The sequence below is a fragment of the Artibeus jamaicensis genome, unplaced genomic scaffold, assembly GCF_021234435.1.
Source record: "Artibeus jamaicensis isolate MK-2021 breed Jamaican fruit bat unplaced genomic scaffold, CSHL_Jam_final contig_723, whole genome shotgun sequence".
Taxonomy (NCBI): Eukaryota; Metazoa; Chordata; class Mammalia; order Chiroptera; family Phyllostomidae; genus Artibeus; species Artibeus jamaicensis.
The window spans coordinates 2,021,737-2,046,358 of NW_026521938.1; the positions used below are offsets into that span (position 1 = coordinate 2,021,737).

General features: G+C 41.7%; 1 protein-coding gene across 1 annotated transcript; it reads right to left on the minus strand.

The window, feature by feature from the left end:
• Window positions 1-833: 833 nt before the first annotated feature.
• On the minus strand, window positions 834-23,645 carry LOC119051625 (zinc finger protein 211-like). Its single transcript, XM_037148497.2, is given in 6 exon segments — window positions 834-976; window positions 979-1,116; window positions 12,017-12,246; window positions 12,364-13,249; window positions 20,270-20,393; window positions 23,613-23,645. Coding segments are annotated over 6 exon segments (1,554 nt in total).
• Window positions 23,646-24,622: the final 977 nt, after the last annotated feature.

Sequence of the window (24,622 nt, forward strand, 5' to 3'; positions counted from 1 at the left end):
GCAAAGTTTATGACACCCTTGATCTACTTGTGGTCCCTTTGTAAATGCTAAGCACATTCCCAATACACCCTGCCATTCAACTAAGGAAATCTCCTCTAACAAAGGCTACAGACTGGATGGGTGCCACCTACAAAGACGTGCATCAGTACCCCTCTCAGTTTGATGATGAAGTCAGCAAGCTTATGTCCATGAGGAGGATGAACTCTATCCAGATAGTGGACACAGTGGGCACACAGAAGACGGCCTACCAACTGATTTAGATGAAATTTTCACATGAGAGCCTCAGTACAGACAAAGATCCTAAAAGCATGGTAGTTGAACCTGCAGGTGCTGCCTCAAATCACCAAAGATGGAGTGAATGCACATGCCTATGAAAAAAATTGCAAAGACAAGTTATTTTTCTTCAGACCTTATTACTTCTTTTTATATTTTTAATATTTTTTTGATTGTGCTATTATAGTTGTCCTAACTTTTCTTCTTATGCCCTCCTCCACCCAGCATCACCCACTCCCTCAGGCAATTTCCCAACCATTGTTCATGTCCATGGATCATGCATATAAATTCTTTGGCTACTTCATTTCCTATACTGTACTTTATATCCCCATGGCTATTCTGTAACTATCTATGTGTACTTGTCAATCCCCTCACAACTTCAGCCATTCCCCCACACCACCTCTCCCACATGGCAACCATCAAAATGCTCTTCATATCCATGACTGGGGTCTCTGATCTTCTTGTTGCTTAGTTTGTTTTTCAGATTCAATTGTTTTTTTAAATTTTCTATCCAAAATGTGTTTTGGGGAAGTCTCCCCACTCATTTTGATCAGGTACTTTTAGTTCTGCTTTCATCTGAAGCAGCATCCTTCTGTAAGCTTTGCTTTTCTTACTGTAGGCTGAGAGAGGGCAATGGAGAAAACAACACACAAAAACATCGTTTGCACATGGCTAAAGATGGTGGTGATTTTATAGTATCCAGGCATTTCACATTCATGATGTAGGAATTGAAGCTCTGTACCAGGTGCTACCTTTGTTTCCTCTTCTCTTCTTCTGGAGATGGATGAAGGAGATCTTTTGCAAGAGGTGTATTGTTGTGGGGAGCTCCCACCACCAGAAAGACTACATGCAGTGGTTGATAGATTGATTTGATAGATTTGCCATTTTATTGTTCACAGTTTTGATCTTCTTTTTCTTAAATAAGTCCCTTTAACATTTCACATAATAATGATTTGGTCATGGTGAACTTCTTTAGTATTTTCTTGTCTGGGTAGCTCTTTATCTGCCCTTGGATTCTAAATGATATATTTTCTGGGTAGAGCAATCTTGGCTGTAGATCCCTGCTTTACATGACTTTGAATATTTCTTGCCAATCCCTTTCAGCCTGCAAAATTTCTTTTGAATAATTGACAGCTGACAGTCTTATGAGAATTCTCCTGTAGGTAACTAACTTCTTTTCTTACACTGCTTTTAAGACTCTCTCTTTATCTTTCACCTTTTATTTTTTTCTTCTTGACTTTAACATTCCTCTTTTGTGAAGTGATCTGCATTCTTTACTCTGGATTATGGACTATAATAGAAACTGAATGACATAATATATTATTGCCTGCATCTTAAACTTCCATTTCCATCCTCCCCTTTTTGAAAGATTTTATTTATCTAAGAGAGAGTGAGGGAAGGAGAAAGAGAGGGAGAGAAACAATTATGTGCAAGGGAGACACTGATAGGTGGCCTCTTGCTGCCCCAACTGGGGACCTGGCCCACAACCCAGGCATGTATCTGGACTGGGAATCAAACTCACAACCTTCCAGTTCACAGGCTGGCACTCAATCCACTATGCTGTAGCAGGCAGGGCTAACCTTTGGTGTTTTAATACTGATGTGTCTTGGAATGGGCCTCTTTGCATCTATCTCATTTGGGACTCTCTGTGCTTCCAGGATTTGCATGTCTATTTGCTTCACCAAATTAGACAAGTTATCTATTACAATTTTTTTTAAATAGATTTCCAACTACTTGTTTTTTTCTGTTTTCCTTCCGGCACCCCCATGATGTGAATGTTGGATCTCTTGAAGTTGTCCCATAGGCTGCTTATACTATCCTCAGTTTCTTGGATTCTTTTTTCTTATGGTTGTTCTGATTAGTTGTTGTTTGCTTCCCTCTGTTCCATATAGTTGATTTGATTCTCAGCTTTATCAACACTACTGTTGTCTCCATGCAAAATTGTTCTGTCTCTTTTTTTAAAAAGATTTTATTTATTTATTTCTAGACAGAGGGGAAGTGAAGGAGAAAGAGAGGGAGAGAAATATCAGTGTGTGGTTGATTGTTAAGTGCCCCATTACTGGGGACCTGGCCTGCAACCCAGGCAATGTGCCCTCACTGTGAATCAAAATGGTGACCATTTGGTTTGTAGCCTGTGCTCAATCCACTGAGCTATACTAGTGAAGGCTGTTCTCTGTTTAATTACTGTATCTTTTATTTCTTACTGGATTTTTTTTATGCTGTGGAGGTCCTCACTAATTTTCTAGAGCATCTGAATAAACAGAGTTTTGAAGCCTGCATCTGATTGATTGCTAATCTCCACTTTGTTTAGCTCTTTTTCTGGAGATTTGACTTGCTCTTTCTTTTGAGCCATGTTTCTTTGTCCCCTCACTGTGGCAGCCTCCCTGTGTTTGTTTCTATGTATTAGGTAGAGCTGTTTTGACTCTGATTCTTGGTTGCGTGGCCTAATGTAATAGCTGTCCTGTAGGGCCTAGGGGCACAACTTCTCCTATCACCCAAGCCGGGTACCCCAGGTGTGCCTTCATGTAGGTACACCCTCCTTTGGTAGTACACCCTCCTTTTGTAGTTGAGCCTTGGTTGCTGTTGGCAGATCAACGGCAGGGATTTACCCAGGCCAGTCAGAAACAAAGATTGCCTGTCTCCACTGACCACCAACTTCTGCCATCTGTGGTGGATCAGCTATGCAGGGGCAGGGTGCTGGTGCTCCGACATGGTCTGCAGGTGTCCACTGGGGGCTCTGTCCCTTGGGATTCCCAGATTGTACAGACAAAGGTCAGCTCCCACCTGTCCTTTGCCCTCAGCCACCCTGCCTGATCCTGAGATGGCTGCTATTTGTGCTGGTCTTCTAGATTCCCATGCAAAACCATGCTATGAATTCAGGCAGGCTGCAGCAACTGCTGGGTCTGGGGCTCACTGAAGCCAGGTGTTTTTTTTGATAGAATTTAGGAAGTTGTGAAGCATGAGTAAAGACCAGACATTCATACGGAAAAGCCGGTTGAGTGGGTGCATAAGTTGGGTGGGGCAGAGTATCTAGAGATCTGTAATGCAGGTCAAACAGTGTTAGCCAGGTGGATGGTTCCAGATATGGCACCAGCTTGCCGGGTCTGGGGTGCAGTGTGCAGATTTAGAAAAGAGATAATGGCTTCTGCTCACCTTGATGCCAGACACTTTAGTGTCTCCCTATATACCAATGGTGCCTTTCAAGTTGCTATGCTAGTGCTGGAGCTCAGAGGGAATTAATCTGAGTATGTGAGTCTGTATGGAGGACTTTAAGAAAAATTGCTTGGGACACTAGAAGTTCTTTCCACCAATGAAATCCCCACTTGTTTTTGCAGACAGAAGTTATGGGGACTTATCTTCCAGGTATTGGAACCCTGGGGAGGGGCTGGGTGTGGGGCTGGACTACAGGCTCCCGAGATATTTCTTTCAAATTTTTATCCATCCACGTGGGTGGACAAGCCTGTTCTTCATCTGTGCCCCTCCTATCAGTCTGGATGGATGTGGTTTCTTTAATTTCCTTGTTCTCAGATGTACATTCAACTCAGTATCTGATGGTTATGAGTGCTAGTTGTTATGTATTTTAGTTGTAATTTTGATGTGGTTTTGGGAATAGAGAAGCCATCTCTGTCTATACTCCCACACTGACCAGATCCAGAGACAATTTAGTGAGGCACAAGGAGGACCAAATATAACAGAAAACATTAGATCCTGAAACTCTTTGGGGCTCAGGAGAAAAAGAGAAATGGACTTTCCTCAGTTAATGAAGTTTCTCTATTGGAAGTGTCAGAGCCACAGGACATTGAGTGATGTGTGGCCCTAGAATATTATGGTAAAGCCTTTGAGGTCATCCTCAGAAGAGACAAGTCCCTGTAGGGCTACAAGAGTACCTTCTACACACTCAACACAACAGATGACCTTGTCATATGATAACTGGTGAAAATCTAGAGCAATATGTTGGCCATCAATGGCAATCTGGCCCCCCAGATGAGCTACATGTACTCCCTGTATTCCTGGGATATTTCCATCTGGAGTCAGGTCTGCCCTATTTTTTGGCAAAAGGCACAATTATGACATGCACCTCCTGACAGTGAGTGGGAGGACAAGGAGTCCTACTAGATTCCTGCAGGAGTCAATTTCTGCAGTTTGTCCTGCAACCTGGCCATGGAGTCAAACTACATCAGGCAGAGCTTCCCTGAGACCTAGGTGAGCCTCTGAAACAGGTCAGATAATTACTTAATGATTATTGAACAAGTGAAACATGATGTCATGGCTTTCGTTTACTCTTTTTAATCTTGGCTTATACTGTCCTATATCTTTCCACCTCACTATTTTTCTTCAAGTTCTCGAGAATGAAAAAGACCCACACACTGTAGAAAAAAAGATATTCAGGGTGGTCACATTTCCAGCAGAGCCATAGCTCAAGTTAGCTCTTTCATTCTTGAAACAAAGTTCCCTTGATGTACAACCCTTTAGGACTTACCTGTTTTAGGGCTTCAAAGAGCATTTTCTGATGTTTCTATTTAAGTAATGATCATTGTATATCCATTCATCAACATTCATAACTTTCCATGGTTTGCTCACTCCATAACTGTTTTTAGAAATTTAACTTAATTTCATTTTTAAAAATATTATTTTATTTTATTTTTTAGAGAGAAGGGAAGGGGAATGAGAGGGAGATAAACATCAATGTGTGACTGCTTCAGAAACACCTCCTACTGGGGCCTGGCCCACAGTTCAGGCCTGTGCCCTGACTGGGAATCCAACAGGCAAGCTTTTGGTTTGTATGCCAGCACTCAATCCACTGAGCCACACCAAGCAAGGCTCCATAACACTAACAGAAATAATCTCCAGTCCCCATGCAGACTGTCACTTCACTGATAAGTGAAATGATGATGATTTCCCTGCCAGCTGGAGAAATACAACAACCCAAGGTGGCTTTCTCACATTCACATGTCCATTTTCCATAAAGAAACAAAACTAAGGGCTGGGGATGATCTTAGAGTTCAACAGGAGGAGACTGAACTGTTCCCGCAAATGACCTGAAACCTGATCTCTGCTTAGGGGACATAGCTGTGCCCATGGTTATTAATCTCTTGAACATGACCTATACAATTTTTCTTGTATACACTGCATGATAAAATGTGTACTTGTATTTCTTCAATAACTGGGAAAATTAATTTGACTTACGACAATTGATAGGTTACCATGAAAATGCAATGACAGCAAAATAATTCTCAAGTTCCAGGTAACTTATGAGAGCTGCTGAGAGCCACTCCATGTGGAAACTGGATAATCAGTAGCACTTAGAAGGGCTCTAGAGATTCAGCACTAATCCAAGGCATTCTAATGACAGCACTGAGGAGGAAACAATCGGGGAAAGAGTTTGATTTTCAGACAGTGTCCACGTACACCACTTGGTGCCTTTAGATGGATTATGTTGTCGGGAACATACGATCAGATTGTAAACATCACCAAAGATGATGCAGACTCATCCCATTCTTGAAAAAGCAATGAGCATAACAATGCTAATAAGGCTGTGCACATAGACCCAAGCTGACTTGGACCACTGGCCTGTCAATGAGCAATCAGGAAAACATTTGTTCAGAAGGACTAGTCCTTACTAAAATATTTCTGGTGCAGACATGGGGAGGTTGGAAAGGGGGATGTGGTTGCTGAACAAGGTCAGAGCTGCTGGGAAAACATGGTGAGGCTCAATTCCTCATCCAGTCAGTACTTGAGGTTTTGGCATTTCTGTGCCACACTGAAAAAACGGTTGTCTCCGGCCAGAGATTAAATACACAGCAACAGGTAATACCAAAGAACATATTTTTTGGACCACAAGATGCACCTAGGTTTTAGAGGAAAATAGGAAAAAATTTTTGAAGCAAAAAGTGTGTTAAGATATTTAATAACATAAATAATATTTCACCAATGTAAAAAGTAAAGCTACATGCAGACTATAAGACATATCCCCTTTTCCTCTCAAATTTGGGGGGAAAGTGCATCTTATAGTCTGAAAAGTATGGTAAATGTAATGAGGTTGTAAGTTAATTTACGACTTTGTATCAGTCACATTAATAGCCATCTGGGGTGCATGTGTGCAGGGGCCACAGTTTGGACACTCCTGGAATACAGAATCAAGAGAACACTTTCCTGATTGAAGACGTGAACAGTCCACTAAGTAGATAACAATACAGCAGGTCTCCAGCATCACTTCTTAATGTATTCCAGGTATCAGGTCCAGCTGTTCTCAGTACTGCAGGGAGGTTGTCAGTGACATATACAAAAAACCCTTGAACAATCAAACAGAGTGCATAATATTCATCAGAGTACAGAATATCCTAGCCTGAAATGCAAAAGATAAGTGAATGTGCAGAAAGACCCAGCTGTGAATCACTGGGGTCCCATTAGTGTGAGCTGTGTACTAAGCTCAAAAAGGAGGTAGACAAAAATGCATCTAAGACTCAAAATAAATTCCCTGGGAGAGACCATTGGAAACGACAGACAGGGTTCCCATGAAGACTGTGAGGCAGATGTTAAGCACTGTAAGACACCAGTAAAATGCAAAAAATCCATGATAATTAAAACAATGAAAACAGCAGCTAGCCAAGTTTCTCATGTCCCTGACGTTTGCTGTCCTCCTGCCTTGTGCTGAGAGGCCTAATATGCTACGATAGAGATTGTCCCCTGCCCTGGAGCCAGAATCACATGTTCAAATCCAGGCACTTCAATCTGAGAGTTGTCTGCTCTGGGACCTTGGAAAACCCCTGTCTTCTTCTCAATCATATTTTTCCTAGAAGTACAATAACAGTTACTAATTCCCAGGTGTTGTCAGGATTGAAAAATAATAATGGTAAAAAAGCAAGTTGCCCTGAAAAACTTTTATTCAGAGATGAAGGCAGCTCTTTCTTAAAAATATCTTATTCTCTGAATTTTAGAGAGGGTAAGGAAGGGAGAAGGTGAGAGAAATATTGAAGTACAAAACCATTGTTTGCTTCTGCCACTCCCCTAACTTGGGAACTGGACCAACTCGCAGGCATGTGCCCTAATCAGGAATTGAACATACAACCTTTTGGTTTGCAGGACATTAAACTTTCTGTGCCTCTGAACCCAGAGCAAGGTTGCTTAATATCCCTATTTAAACCTACAGAGTGAATCACTTTTCTGTTACCATAACTACGGTCAATAATCTAAGATTTAAACAAGACTGCCAAGATATGGGGAGTCTAATCACTGTTTTCTTGTCTTTGGCTTCCAGGAGGGCTTTTAGACTCAACAAATACTCACTGATCCTCATACTACCTGGTGCGCCTTCAAGTTCCCCTGCAGCCCAGCAACCTCAGATGAAAGACCACAGAAAGGATTGAAAACTCAGAAGCAAAAACTATTATATTACTAAATGCTTGAATTTACAAAAGCAAAGAAGTGGGTTAATAATTCAGATTATTCTTTAAAGTATATGATATGATAGGTATCTACCACATTGTGTACAGCAAAAAAAAAATCCAAATAGTTTGGATATGTTACCACTATTAAAAGAAATTATTCCATGAAAACACTATTTCACAAATTAACAAAAATAAAAAATATTTGTTATTCAAGGAGTGAAAATGGGTGACACTGTAACATAGCTCTTAGTTGTTTCACTCTCCTATTTTTTTTAAAAGATCTTATTTATTTATTTTAGAGGGGAAGAGAGGGAGAAAGAGTGAGAAACATCAATGTGTGGTCGCCTCTCGTGTGCCCTCCACCAGAGACCTGGCTGCAAACAACACATGTTCCCTGATGGGGTTCGAACCAGTGACCCTTTGGTTCACAGGCTGGTGCTCAATCTACTGAGCCAACCAGCCAGGGCTAACTCTCCCATTTTTTAAAGGAGAGTAGCCCAAAGTGATAAAATAATAGGTAAAGCATAAAAGCATATACTAAAAATAAATCCCCACTACGTACGTTCCAGAAAAATGCTTTTCGTAAATCTTTACAGAAATGCAAGTAGGACAAAAAAGGATAACATATATGAAAAAAGCTAAAATTATAAAAATTAAACAAATAAACATTTTGTTAGAGTGGGGGAATGCAACCATCATACACTATAACCATGAACGTATAAAGGCACAATTAAAGTCATACTTTGTAAGGTACTTCAAAATTTAAACATTAACTATCTGAGACATCTCCACACTGTGAATATATAATTAAACTTGGACATTTTCAGAAAGTTTTTTTTCTTTTTAATATATTTTTATTGATTATGCCATTACAGTTGTCCCATTTCCCCCCTTCATTCCCCTCCACCCTGTACACCCCCTCCCCATCATTTCCCCCCCCCTTTAGTTTATGTCCATGTATCACAAGTTCTTTAGATTCTATATTTCCCATACTACTCTTGCCCTCCCCGCTGTCTATTTTCTACCTACCATCTATACCATTCTCTGTACCTTCTCCACCCCTCTCCTCCTCCTACTCCACTGTTGCTAACCCTCCATGTGATCTTCATTTCTATGTTTCTGCTCATGATCTAGCTGTGCTCCTAGATTGCTTTTGTTTTAGGTGTGGTTGTTAATAACTATGAGTTTGCTATCTTTTCACTATTCATATTTTTATCTTCTTTTTCTTAGATAAGTCCCTTTAACATTTCCTATAATAAGAGCTTGGTGATGATGAACTCCTTGAACTTGACCTTATCTGAGAAGCACTTTATCTGCCCTCTCATTCTAAATGAAAGCTTTGCTGGATAGAGCAATCTTGGATGTAGGTCTTTGGATTTCATGACTTGGAATACTTTTTTCCAGCCCCTTCTTGCCTGTAAGGTCTCTTTTGAGAAATCAGCTGACAGTCTTCTGGGAACTCCTTTGTAGGTGACTGTCCCCTTATCTCTTGCTGCTTCTAGGATTCTCTCCTTCATTTTAATCTTGGCTAATGTAATTATGATGTGCCTTGGTGTGTTTCTTCTTGGGTCCAACTTCTTTGGGACTCTCTGAGCTTCCTGGGTTTCCTGGAAGTCTATTGCCTTTGCCAGATTGGGGAAGTTCTCTATTATTTGTTCAAGTAAGTTGTTCGCCTTCCTCTTCCCCTTCTGGTACCCCTATAATTCAGATGTTGGGACGTTTAAAGATGTCCTGGAGGTTCCTAAGCCTCTCGTTGTTTTTTTTTAAAATTCTTGTGCCTCTCCTCATTTTTTTGAATTCTTGTTTCTTCATTCTTTTCTGTTTGGTTGTTTTTTTCTTCTTTCTGGTCCACTCCCTTGATTTCAGTCCCAGTTTCCTTCCCATCACTATTGGTTTCCTGTGCATTTCCCTTCATTTCACTTAGTTTAGCCTTCAACCGTTCCTCTAATTTGTGACTAAAATCAACCAGTTCTGTGAGCATCCTGATCACCAGTGTTTTGAACTGTGCATCTGATAGGTTGGCTATCTCTTGGTCGCTTAGAAGTATTGGTTCTGGGGCTTTAAGCTGTTCTTTTTGAGCCATAATGTTTTGATCTGTTTGTGCCTGTTAGGGATGAGGGGCAGAGCCTTAGGTGTTCACCAGGGCAGGGTGACCCAGTCACTGGGTTGTGATGCTGTATGTGGGGGTGGGGTCAGAGAAGGGCAATGGTGCTTGTTCCACACTGTCAGATTCCAGTCCCCTCTGCTGCTTCCCACAAGCAAACTGGGCCCCCCTAGTGCTGGCTCCTGGGTGTGCGAGCCTGTGCACCCTCCAGGACCCTGTGGGTCTTTCCAACAAACTCTCTGTGAGCCTGGGAGCTTCTCCTGGCACCTTGACCCCGAAAGTTTTTCCAATTGGTGCTTTTAGGCTTTAATTCTTGGCACTGGGGCCCTAGCCTGAGTGGTCTGTCTCACTGCTCACTCCTTCTCCTGGTTTATCTGAGTATGAAGGTATGACCGCGGTCAGGCAGCCACCTCGCACCTCCACTGGGTCTGCTTGTTGCCACCCCATACATAGGATCTGCCCACACACTTGTGCGCCTGGGTTGGTCTGGCCACCTTTTCCTGTATGACCTGCTCCTCCAGCTGCTGACTTTGCCCCTCTTATTGGTCTGGCTGAATGGTTTGTTGTTGTCGGACTTCTGTACAGTTCACTTTTCTGTGTTTTGGTTGCTCTTTTGTTACTAAAGCTTTGTCTTTAAACTTGGTTGTGTGAGGAGGCACAGTGTTTCCACCTATGCTTCCATCTTGGCCGAAGTCCAGAAAGTTTTTTCAGTATCATTACACTGAAAAAAACAAACACACCCCAACACATTTCCTACAACCTAACATTTTACAAAGTGACAATTCTCTAACATCAAAATAGTAAAGTCTCATGGCTAAAGATTTCTCATGTTTACTTCATGCTTGAAGCCTTTCACCAGGGTGAAATATGATTAACATGCCTATAGAAAGGAGGTGAAAGATTTCCCTCATTTCATGTCACCATAAGGGCTATCTCCTATATAAACTCTCTATTAAGAAAGGAGAAAGAATAAAAAAACATTTTCCTACATTTCCTGTACTCATAAAGCCTTTCGCCAGAGTGAAACTGGGAATATAAGAAAAAATTGTGCTACAAAAAAATTCTCATATTACATGTATATAAAAATTTTTCTGCCCTGGCTGGTGTAGCTCAGTGAACTGAGCAAGGGCCTGTAAAGCAGAGGCTCTCGGGTTTGATTCCCAGTCAGGGCACTTCTCTGGGTTGCGGGCCAGGTCCCCAGTAGGGGACACAGGAGAGGCAGCCACACATTGATGTTTCTCTTTCATTCTTTCTCCTTTCCTTCTCCTCTCTCTAAAAATAAATAAGTAAAATGTTAAAAAATTTTTTTCTCTTGTGTGACTTCTCAGAAGATAACATAGGTAATGGATAGATAATAAAAGATCTCCAAAATTTCCTTAAGTTATAAGAATTTAGACATTGTGAATTCTCTAATGACAATAAAGGGAATGGCTACAGTCAAAATATTTCTAGTATTTGCCTTGGCTAGTGTGGCTCAGTTGATTGAGCACCGGCCTGCAAAAAAAAAAAAAAAAAAAGCCATCAGTTTGATTCCCAGTCAGGGCACATGCCTGGGTTGTGGGCCAGATCCCCAGCAGGTGGTGCATGAAAGGCAGCCACACATTGATGGTTCTCTCCCTGCATTTTCCTCTGCCTAAAAATAAAATGAATAAAATCTTTAAAGAAAATTCTTATATTCACAACACTGAAATGGCATTTTGACAGTATAAACTCTATCACACTAGTGGAGATCAATGATACAAGAAAAACATTTCCCAAATCACTGCAGGCATAAGAACATTCTACAGGGTGACTCTCTGATGACAGCTGAGGAGACTGCTACAGAAAAAGGGTTTCTCACTTTCACCACACTCATAAGACCTTTCTCCAATGTGAAGTCTTTAAGGAAAATGAAGGTTACCAATAAAACAATTCTCACATTCTCTGCAGCCATCAAACTTTCCTCATGTTTGTAGTCTCTGATACAAATGATAGTTCATGCAACAGATAAAAGATTTCCCACATTTGCCACAGTCTTAAGTGTTTCTAGGTGTGAACAGTTTGATGGTAATTGACATGAGTGGTACACGAAAAGGATTTCCCCATTTAGTGCACGCATAAGTACTTTAACCACTGTGAACACTTTGATGAAATTGGAGGGCAGAGCTCCAGGTACAAGATTTCCCATGTTCACTGCACTCATATGGTCTTTCTCAGTTGTGTACTTTCTGATGATAATGGAGAGAAGAGCAAGTGGTATAAGATTTCTCACATTTACTACACTTGTAAGGCCTTTCCCCAGTGTGAACTCTGTGATGTTTACGAAGGTCAGATCTGTGGGTAAAAGATTTACCACATTCATTACACTTATGAGGCTTTTCTCCAGTGTGAATTTTCTGATGACGATGGAGGGTAAAGTTTTGGGAAAAAGATTTCCCACACTGACCACACACATAAGGCCTTTCTCCAGTATGAATTCTCTGATGATACCGGAGGCTACAGCTACGGGTAAAAGATTTCCCACATTCACCACACTTATAAGGCTTTTCTCCAGTGTGGACTTTGTGATGACGATGGAGGGAACAACTACTGTTGAAAGATTTCCCACATTCAGCACACACATAAGGCCTTTCTCCAGTGTGAACTCTCTGATGAAAAAGGAGGACAGGTTTACTGGTGAAAGATTTTCCACATTCACCACACTTAAAAGGCCTTTCTCCAGTATGAACTCTCTGGTGAGAATTAAAGACACTTTTTTGCCTAAAAGACTTCCCACATTTAGTGCACACAAATGGCCTTTCTGCAGAGTGAACTTTCTCATGTTTACGGAGGTCAGAGCTGCGAATATAAGATTTCCCACAGGTACTGCACTTGTAAGGCCTTTCTCCTGTGTGAACTCTCTGATGAACACGGAGGGCAGAAATTCTGGAAAAAGACTTTCCACATTCACAACACAAAAAACACTGTCTTCTAGTTAGGGAACTACGGTCTTCGACAAGTCTGTCCTCACAGCTGCTGACTTTCTTGTGTTGTCTTGCAGTGTAATCGCTTGGAGTTTGAAAAGCCATTCCAGACATAAAGATTTCATTTCCCCTGTTCATGGTGTAAGCAGCCAATTGTTCAAGATGTCTGGAGGTGATGAGGAAGCGATTTGCAACCTGACTGGACGTACAAGGCTCCCACGACACATCGGAATTGCAGCTGTTTTCAAGGGAGACCTTGTCCACACTGCTTATGAAACCATTCCGTGTTGTGCCCTGCTGGTGACTCTGTGCACTGAAATAAAATGGTTTTGCACATGCCCCACACCTCAGCAGAGTTGGGACTTGTTGGGTTCCTTGCTGGTTAAGCAAGAGGAAAATGTCTCTCAAGACACTCCCACAACTCTCACATGGGTGGCTTTTCTGGGAAGACAGAGATGACTTCAGATTCACAGCCTTTGAGACTCTTACAGTAATATTCTGTTCAGTGGGTGCCTCCACATGCTCTGCTTCACAGCAGCAACCTAAAGAAAAACAAACACTGGTAAAGTACATACTGACCTATGGGGAGCGTGTTTTCTCCTCACTAATTTAGCTCTGTAACATCTGGCATAATTCTATGGGATGATTTCCAAGACAAAGAAGAGTCTCTAAAAAAGCCTCTCAGGGCTATAATAATGGGCAACTCATGAATTTAAGGAGAGCAGAACACAGCAAAACACAAAGAGAGGCCGGCTTTGCAATATATTCCTTTCTTAGGGGCTGCCTGCGAAACCATTCCTGCTTATGTTGTAGGGCTGTATAGAGGATATGAATGTGCTTCAAACCATGAAAATCAACCACAGAGGAGCCGATGTGGTGCTATACAAATATGTGCAGGCTTTGAGGTGCAACATGATTGATTATAATGGTAGAGCACACCAAAAAGACTCCTCAGAGAAAGGGTTGTGGTGTACAGGTTAAATATGCAGAGATCACTCATGGCTGGAAATCAAGAGTGCAATGGACAATTACTAAAAGTAACAAACTGGCAAGTTCTCAACACTGGGAAAGGACAAGTTGATTAATGTATGGCCACTTGCAATGGTGACAAAATATAGTTAAACAGAACAGGTTCCTCATTAGGTTTTTTTTTTTAATTTTATTTAGTTATTTTTCAAGTACAGTTTTTTGTCTATTTTTCCCATCCCAGCCTCCCCCGCCCCTTGCTCCCCACTTCCCTCCCATTTCCACCCCTCATTAGGTTTTATCCAAGCCTTGAAATCAAATTTCCCCAAATGCCATTCACCAATGCCAGACACTCTGTGAGCCCATCTTATCACAGCTGGATGCCTGTCCCTCTTGTGATACACAAAGGACTGTTCTCTTCCCTCCCCTTAAAGGAATTACATGGAATACTAATGATTCAACTCCAAAGAGAAAGCAGAAGAGATGACTGAGCAACAAAGTCATAAATCAATTCTGCACCCAAACTCCAAAGAACAACATCTACATGAGTGAAAATGGCAAGATGGCAGAATAAAAAATATCAGTATTTGGCCCTGGCTGGCATGGCTCAGTGGATTGAATGCAGGCCTGTGAACCAAAGGGTCACCAGTTTGAATTCCAGTCAAGGCACATGGGCCAGGGTTGAGGGCCAGATCCCCAGTTGGGGGTGCGTGAGAGGCAACCACACATTGATGTTTCTCTCCCTCTCTATTTCCTTCCCTTCTCTCTCTAAAAATAAATAAATAAAATATTTAAAAACCCCCACAGTATTCAACCCCCTTCAAGAATAATTAGATAATTATCCACAATAAACAGCCTCCCTTTACGGTAAATAAACAGACCAGTTATTTCAAAGAACTACAAGGTAGAGCATAATGGAAAGTGCCACATATAAGGATAGCAGAAAAAACTGGCTCAAGAAGCAGGGTTAGATTAAAACACAAGGGTAAGAACTGGGAAACACTGAGCTTGTGCTACCCTTGACTCTAGTGGCTTACTTCGTGCCACCAAAGCCTCCAAGAGATGACTAAATATTTGGAAAACCAAGCCCTGGCCAGTGAACACCCCTTCAATCTTCACAACCCTGATCTTGGTCATGGGGAAGCAAAAATGATAGCAAATGCAGCTTCTCCTCAGCCCAAAACATACCACACCACCAAGGAAACACTCTTTTTTTTTTAAGTTATTTTTTTAGAGAGGGGAAGAAGAGAAGAGAGAAAGACAGAGAGAGAAACACAGTCAGGGCTAGGAAGCACTCTTGTAAGCATATGCAGATAAAACTATTCCTCTAAACAGAACTGGTTCATGAAATCCAAAAAACAAAAAAAAACAAGAAGCTGCTTCATCAAATATCAAACATTGATACTAAGACAAAGGGAGATATTTTAAAAAGTGACAAAGGGAACATCACAATGTTAAAGAATTAAGTTAAAAGACGGAGCAATATAAATTGCCAAAAAAAGAATACAAATAATCATTTCTAAAAACTCCAGTAAAGGTACAAGCAAATACATAAGGAACTTGACATAATGAGAAAATGTGGGAACAGAACACGGGGATCACAGAACAGAAATAAAAAAATAGAAACAGAAATTGAAAATTGAAGAATATAATAAATAAAATGAAAAATGCAAAAGAGTTTCAAAGCTGACACAACGAAGGACTAAAATGAATATATCACCTCAGATGCAGGTGATTTAAAATTCTACATGTGAAAAATATTGTGAGGAGAGCCCTGGTGAATTTTGGAATGCCATAGAGATAACTTGTATTTGCATCATAGGAGTCCCAGAAAAGGGGGGAAAAGAGAAAATAACACATAGATAAACAGGAGGGGAAGGCAAAGCATAAAAAATTTATTTCAAAAAATGAGTTAAAGATTGACTTCAAAATATGAAAAAGAAATGTGAATGGCCATGTTTAACATCCTGCCTGGTCCCTGTATGTATTCAATGGAAACAGGATTTCAGCAGGACATTTTATAATAAAAGGGTCAAATATCGAAACCAAAAAAAAGTTTCAAAGACCAAAGACAATAGAAACACTTCATGTAAGGACAACATTCCCACAAGGCCAGTAATAAATTTCTCTGAAGAAACCTTGCAGCCTTGGAAAATATCAAATGATATATTCAAAACACTACAAAAAACATCTGTAAAACACAATACTTTATCCCAAAAGCCTCATCTTCAGAAGTCACAAGAAAAAAACTTTCCTGGAAACACAAAAGGTGAAGAAGTTAATTTCCACTCATCCTGACTTACCAGAAATGCCAAAAAGGAAAAAAAAAAAAAAAAGATCCCTGAGCTGATATAAAGACATAGTACATAGAAACAGGAAACTCGGGACCCTTCCGCAGTGCCGGGCCTCAGGAGCCATTCAGGCCCAGCAAGGCACTTCTGGCCAAGATGGAGGCATAGGTAGACACACTATGCCTTCTTGCACAACCAAAAGAAGGACAACAAGACATTTAAAAACAAAAAACAACCAGAACTGACAGAAAATTGAACTGTATGGAAGTCCGACAACCAAGGAATTAAAGAAGAAACATTTAGCCAGACTGGTAGGAGGAGCAGAGAGGACTCACAGCAAGGCAGCTGCTGGCAGAGCGGGTGGTCCTACATTCGAGAGCAAATAAACCAGGAAGAACAACTGGGGAGCAAGAAAGACCACGCAACCCAGGGTTCCAGTCCTGGGAAATAAAGCCTCAAACCTCTGACTGAAAATACCAATGGGGGTTGAGGTAGCAGCAGGAGAAACTCCCAGCCTCAGAGGAGAGTTCACTGGAGAGACTAACAGGGTCCAAGAACATACACAAACCCACCCACCCAGGAATCAGCACCAGAAGGGCCCAATTTGATTGTGGGTAACGGGTTAGTGAACAAAAGCTGGTGCAGGGTGGAGCAAGCAGCACTGTTCCCTGGACTGGTTCCCCCACATAAAGCAACACAACGCAGCTATGTGGGTTACCCCGCCCTGGTGAACACCTAAGGATTCGCACCTTACTATGTAACAGGCATGCTGAGACCAAAAAAAAAAAAAAAAGGCCCAAATGAAAGAACAGATCAAAGCTTCAAAAAAATACAACTAAGTGACTAAGAGATAGCCAATCTACCAGATGCACAGTTCAAAACATTGGTAATCAGGATGCTCACAGAATTGGTTGAATATAGTTGCAAATTAGATGAAAAAATGAAGCCTATGCTAAGTGAAATAAGGGAAAATGTACAGGGAACCAACAGTGATGGGAAGGAAACCGGGACTCAATTCAATGGTGTGGACCAGAAGGAAGAAAGAAACATTCAACCAGACAGAATGAAGAAACAAGAATTCAAAAAAATGAGAAGCTTAGGAACCTCCAGGACATCTTTACACTGTCCAACATTCAAATTATAGCCAGAAGGAGATGCCAGAAGGAGGAGGGGAAGATCAAGAAATTTACAACTTATCTGAACAAATAATGAAGGAAAACTTCTCCAATCTGGCAAAGGAAATAGACTTCCTTTGGTCCAGGAAGTCCAGGAAGCTCAGAGAGTCCCAAAGAAGTTGGACCCAAGGAAGAACACACAAAGGCACACCATAATTACATTACCCAAGATGAAAGAGAATGAGAGAATCTTAAAAGCAGCAAGAGATAAGGGGACAGTTACCTACAAAGGAATTCCTATAAGATTGTCAACTGATTTATCAAAAGAAACCTTGCAGGCAAGAAGGGGCTGGAAAGAAGTATTCCAAGTCATGAAATCCAAAGACCTACAACCAAGATTGCTCTATGCAGCAAAGCTTTCATTTAGAATGGAAGGACAGATAAAGTACTTTCCAGATAAGGTCAAATTAAAGGAGTTCACCATCACCAAGCCCTTATTATATGAAATGTTAAAGGGACTTATCTAAGAAAAAGAAGGTCAAAACAATCAACAGTAATATGACAACAAACTCAAAGCTATTAACAACTGAACCTAAAACAAAAACAAAACCAAACTAAGCAAACAACTAGAACAGGAATAGAATCACAGAAATAGAGATCACATGGAGGATTATCTGTGGGGGAGTGGGTGGGGAGAGAGGGGGAAAAGGTACAGAGAATAAGTAGCATAAATGGTTGGTAGAAGATAGACAGGGGAAGGTTAAGAATAGTATAGGAAATGCAGAAGCCAAAGAATTATATATATGACCCATGGACATGAACTAAAGAGGGGAATGCAGGTGGGAGGATGTACGCAGGGCTGAGGGGAATAAAGGGGGAAAAATGTGATAACTGTAGTAGCATAATCAATAAAACATATTTTAAAAAAGAAACAGGAAACTGTGGAAAGTGTAAAACTCTGGTAAGGTCAGGATGTAAGATTTATAATATTAAGACAGTTCACTGGTGGATGTACTTTATTTAACTCTATTGTAAAGGACAAAAATAAAGTGTATTGAAAATAACAATGGTGACAATATGTCATCATTGTCAATATATGTCAGCATATGTCAATAGGTACACAATACAGAAAGATGTGAAGTGTGACATACAATGTCACATTGTATGTGGAAGAGAATGACAGGATAGAATTTTTACATGCGGTGAAGCTGTTTTCAGATCACAACAAACTGTCAAGAGCATGAGTTTTATGTAAGTCTAATAAAAACAAACCATAAGCACAATACTGTGTAATGGGTACACAAAAGAGAAGGGAATAAACTAACACACACACACACAAGACAGCAAAATAGAAAGGCAGTAAAGGAACTAAAAAAAAAACCCAGAAAACATGACAAGTTGGCAACAGTAGGTTCTTCAAGATATTCTCCAGTCAAAGACATAGAGTGCAAGAAGGGACAAAAAACATAAGATCCAGAGGAATCTGAGACCTTGTTTCCTCAAAACAAACAAAATAAGTTTGTTTGGAGGAAAAACGTATAAAAACTCAGTCCTGGCTGGTGTGGCTCAGTGGATTGAGCGCAGACTGTAAAACAAAATGTCACAGGTATGATTTCCAGTCAGGCACACGCTCGGGTTGTGGGTGTGTTCCCAACTGGGGGGCAAGTGAGAGGCAACCACACATTAGTATTTCTTTCTCTCTCTTCCTCCCTCCCTTCTCTTTTCTCAAAAGAAAAATAAATAAATAATCTTTAAAAAACAATTCTCATGATGGGTGGATAAGGTGAAGAAATTAAAAAGTACAAATGGGCAGTTACACAAAACTCATGGGGAGGTAAAAAGGACAGCCTAGGAAATATAGTCAATAACATTCTACTAATTATATATGATGTCAGATGGGTGGGAGATTTATGGAGATGATCACTTAGTAAGTTACACAATGTCTAATCATGAAACGAATATAATGATGTATGTCAATGTATTTAAAAATGAAAAAATGATAGAAATTCAATTCTCAATTGAGGCCCAGGCCTGCGTAGCGGGCCGGCTCCTCAGCAGGGAGCGTGCAAGAGGAAACCAAAATTAATGTTTGTCTCTCTCTTCCTCCTTCCCTTTCCTTCTCTCTAAAAATAAAGAAATAAAATCGTTCAATATTTCATGCAAATAATACCAAGAGAGCAGAAGGATAACCATTTAATTGCTGTGTACCCAACTACGGAGCACCTAAGTACATAAGCAAACATATGGGATCTGAAAGTGGAAAATGCAACACAAGACTACTAGACAACTTGGATATTCCCCTTCCAAGATGAGTAAATCATTTCGAAAACAAAAGGAATTATTGAAATTTAAAAACACTACTGACAAAACAGAACTAATAAATATATACATAGTATGTTATCCAGCTCTGGCCAAGTGGCTCAGTTAGTTAGAGCACTGTCCCATGTACCACAAGGTTGCAGGTTTGATTCCTAGTCACAGTACAAATGTAGGTTGAGGGGACAATCGCATGTTAAAAGCATGTATAGGCAGAAACTGATTGATGCTTCTATTTCACACTGATATTTCTCCTTTTCCCTCCCTTCTTTCTCTAACAGTCAATAAAAATATTTTGCAGTGAGGATAAAAAATATATATAGTTGTAGAAATGTTCGAGAATATAAAAAATACTTTTTCTCACTATACAATGTGCAATCTATTCGGCTTCTCACAATACTGCTGAGGTCAAATCCTTCCCTGTGATGGTTCAATACAGCAGGCATGGGGGCGGCAGGGAGAGCAGGGGGCGGTGCAAGCAAACCGGCCCTGCCAAGTCCAGGATCGACCAGAACCCTGGGGAAGTGAACAGTGCCCGCAGTCCACATGGGAGGACGGAGCAACCCCTGAGGAAATGAAGGGCAAAGGGCACATGCAAAGGTCAGACTAGGTCTCTGGTAAGAGAGAGGGTCTTTTTTTTTGAAACTGTGAGTTAGTTCATTAAAATTGAGGGCACTGAAACAAACAAACAAAAAGACACCCCTATAGACATGCTCAAGGGTAAGCCCCAGAGCAACTGCTGGAGTCCATTTTCCCTGGGTCCAAGTCAAGTCAGGACCCTTGGAGCTTAGGATAGAAGCAGCAGACTGCAACCCTAAGGAAAGGGGGGTACAGGCAAGGCAAAAAGAGTGCTCAGTCAGAGTTGGTGTCTTACCCAGAGATGATATAAGAGCATAGTTTTCCATCATGACGTCGAAGTACAGGCGTCTCTGAGCCTCATCAAGGAGAAGCCATTCTGCCCTGGAGAAATTCACAGCAACATCCCCAAAGGTCACGACCTGTCAGATTAATACAAATGAATGTGAAACAGTCTGTCTGAGACCCTGTATCCTGCTCTTCCCCACACCCAACATCTCACAGACCAGTCCTTCAGAGAAACAGCAGAACTTGGTGCTAGAGCTCCCTGCTGTCTCATCACAGTCTCATTCATCACTCACATCATCCTCAGCAAAGACAGGCAGGATAAGAGGAAGTGGGGCAGATAAATGTCATCTAAACTCAGGGTCCTGCCCGCAGGGCCCCTTTCTACCTGCTAAACAATTCCACTGAGTCTCTCAAATCATGCCTCCAGAACACAAACATATATGGGCTCAGGCTTCATGTGTAAATCCAAAGGCCAAGAACCTAGGGTCATCAGCTCATACTTCCTCCAGCTGTGCATACACTGTGTGATCTTGACCTGCTTCACAGCTTTACACCCAGTTTTGCTTCCTGAGCTCTGCCCCCTTCACCCTCCTGTGTAAAAGAGCTACTACTTTTGCATGACTCCATCCTCCACCCTTCCACAGGTTTCAGACCTATCTGTTAGCTGCTCACAAGATGTTTCCACATGGTCTTTGTAACTGATAAAAGTGTGAAAAAGAAACTTCTGATATTCCCAAAGGGAATTAACCTACCTCCGTCATCTCCAGCCCAGTTGATGGAACCTCTAGTGCTTTAGCTGCTAGGACCAAAAACAATGGGGTGGTTTTGAAACCTTTTCTTCTTCCTACAACTGCAAAATCTGAAACTATACTTGCCCTTCTTAAAAAATATAAAGTGGAAGGGGGTGGATGGAGGTGGAAGAAGGTTCGAGGAAGATATGAGGAATGGCAAAAAAATTCAATAAAACAATAAAAGATGGACCAAGAATCCAATCTTTTCTCCTATCTGAGGCCCAACTTAGTGCCATCCCCTATCCTATGAATCAGAAAAGTCCCAGGATCCAGAGCTTCCGGCCTCTTCCACAAACCCCCATAACCTGTTTCCCACTAGGCAGCTAGACGGAGCCCGTTACACCCACCAGAAGAGACCAACTGCTTTCTTTTATGCAAACATCCCATTATCTCCCTAACAGATGCCCAAATAATCATTTGGCTACTTTACAAGTCTGATTCTCCACCCCCTTGCACCTTGCTTTTAACACAAAGGAGACTTCCACAATAAACAGCCTCCCTTTATGGTAAATAAACAGACCAGTTATTTCAAAGAACTACAAGGTAGAGCATAATGGAAAGTGCCACATATAAGGATAGCAGAAAAAACTGGCTCAAGAAGCAGGGTTAGATTAAAACACAAGGGTAAGAACTGGGAAACACTGAGCTTGTGCTACCATTGACTCTAGTGGCTTACTTCGTGCCACCAAAGCCTCCAAGAGATGACTAAATATTTGGAAAACCAAGCCCTGGCCAGTGAACACCCCTTCAATCTTCACAACGCTGACCTTGGTCATGGGGAAGCAAAAATGATAGCAAATGGCATCAGCAAGCATTTGCAGGTACAGGGTCCCCTTCCCAGGTGACCAGCCACCAATGCATACACTGGCTAGCTTTGTGGACCAAAAAAAAGAAAAAAAGGAAAGAGAGCATATGCTAAACCTGACCAGTTTGCAGGGCGTGGGTGGGTTCTTCTGAGATGGCATTAGGCACAGAAAGGCTGAAAAGACCCCTCCGTATGTGTGGCCTGAAATTAAAACTTTCTAACCAAAAGACAGTCATGTCAAGTAGTCGCGTCCTGGGTCTGTACCTTCCCTGAGGAAAGACAATTTTTTCAAAGATTTTATTGATTTATTTTTAGAGAGAGGGAAAGGAGAGAGAAAGAGAGGGAGAAGAATTCACATCAATGGGTGGTAGCCACTTGTGTGCCCCCCAACTGGGGGCAGGGCCCACAACAGGCATGTGGCCTGACTGGGAATTGAACCATAGACGCTTTGGTTCACAGCTAGCACTCAACCCACTAAGCCACATCAGCCAGGGCAGGAAAGTTGATTTTTATCTTACTTGAGCCCATCTTTGTATTTAGCAAAGATGTGTTAACACACCTTTGGAATGTCAGGTTAATTTCCTTTTTTCTCAGGGTATAAACATACATGAGGGCAGAGACCAAGAAAGTACTCCATGTTATTATTATGTTCATTCATTAAATATTAATGATGTTATAGCCAGTAATATAAAAAATTGTGTGTCCATTCCTCTTTAATTTTTATTTAAATTAAATTATTTATTTAATTTCCTGCTTTGTTTTCTCCCACCTCCATGACCCATCACCAGTGGAGTTCAAGTTCCCAACCTATACATCTTCCTTTTTGATTCTGATGTATAAAATAAATGGTAAAAAAAAATAAATAAATTAAGTAAGTGGTAAAACTGCCATTTCCGGAGTATTTTTCACTCTCCGTAGAGATTTTGTGTCCTGAAATCGTCCTCACTTCAGCACAAATAAACCTTTTTAAGTCTCTACAGTTTAAATATTTCTTACATTGACACCAGAAATGGGACCACCTTAATATTACCTGAGACCTGAACTCAGGATTGGAGTATCACCCGGGTCTTCGAAGTTAAAGTTGGAAAATTACCAAGGGAAAAGTCTTTATACACTATACAGTAATGTTATCACCAGGTAGGAATGGGAAGAATCCTGTCCTTCTTTGTCTAGTTTGATAATGATTTTCAACGTCAGAACCTGTGGGAAAAAGCAATCAACCATCCTCAGCTCCCGGTAAGCAGATTTTAGCTGTATCCACCCAGCTCTGAGTAAGGTGACCTCCGGCCAAATGTCTCCTCAGTGCGACCTCTTACCAGCTCCATGACCTTTAACTAGGGCCCTTCTTCCTGTGCCTCAAGTGTCTTCATCATCCAACTTCAGTGGGTTTTCGATCTCAGAAGGGTCTGAAAGGCTTTCAAAACCATGATACAACCCATATCTCTATTGGTTCACGACCATCCGGAGCTCCCGGGACCCTCAGAAAGAAGGTGCAACCTCTCCACCTCAGATCGTTTAAAGCAGAGGTAAGGCTGAGGCCATGTGTGCGGGCCATTCGGGGTCAAGGACACCTACACGTGTTTAGAAAGGGGGCATCTCGGCTGAGCTGATCACCCACACAAACCGGTAATACTGTGTGTTACCCACGAGCACCTAAGATTCCAGGGGCCAGGGCCGGAGCGACAAGACCTGCCAGGCGTCCCGCACCCGGGCTTGGTGGGCTGAAGGTGGAGGAGGGCCCAGAGAAGCGCACTCACCTCAGCCGGGCGCTTCAGCTTGGTCGCAGCCATCGGACTCTGTTGCCCGAGGGTGTTCGGGAGCCGCGGGCGAGGAGGGTGTCCCAGGTATTGGGGTTACTGTCCCAGCCCTGACGCCGGATACCCGGGCAGCGAACGTGGCCTCACAGCTTCCGTGGAGAACAGCACTCTGGCGTCTTCTCCAGCTGATCTTGTGACTATAAGAGCCTCACCCAGCAATGTGGAAACTGAGAAGAGGAAATACCTGCCCCGAGATCAAAGGAAGTCCCGCCCCAGAGTATGGCCCGCAGGGAAATAACCTTTTCTGAGTATTGACTCAGCTTTGTGATATTCCACGCCTACCGTCTAGGTTGTACAGTCCAAGTCTGGGGTCCTGGATTTCCCCATCTGACTCCAGGAGTGGATTTGATGGTTTAGACCTCAACGATACCATGAGAAAACGTAATCTGCGCTATAGCCGCCCAGGTGGACCTTATTTCTTGGGCAAGTTAGTGTCTGGTATGCCTGCCGGACCTTTTGATTCAGGCCGTGGGGCACATGCCTTCCTCAGGCCAGATGTGGTTGGCGGATGTTGCTCTGTAGCAGTAGGGCGCACAATGCGAATTAAATATAAATAATACACTAATACTTAAGTGCATCTGTGCCTAATGGAGCCAGAAGTCTTAGCTCTGCCTGGGCCACATTGTGACTGGATTCCTCAGTGATGTGATTGGATGCCTCTAATTTCCTATTTTTTTACCACACAGTGGAGTATATGTTGACATCAAGACGTGCAATTAGATGAATTTAGCCCAGAAAGTGCACGTAAGTTTCCAGACCAACCAAATGAATATGCTAATAAGAATAGTTACATCAATGTCTTTGTTCTGAAGTACACATTGTTGTCTATTAAATGTGCAATACCAGTAGGTGAAAAATAACCCAAAGTTGTTTTATGGGCTGCTTCTTTGGGCACTGTGGACCCTGTCCCACCTTCCAGGCCTTGGGAAGAATATACAGTTTCAAAGGCA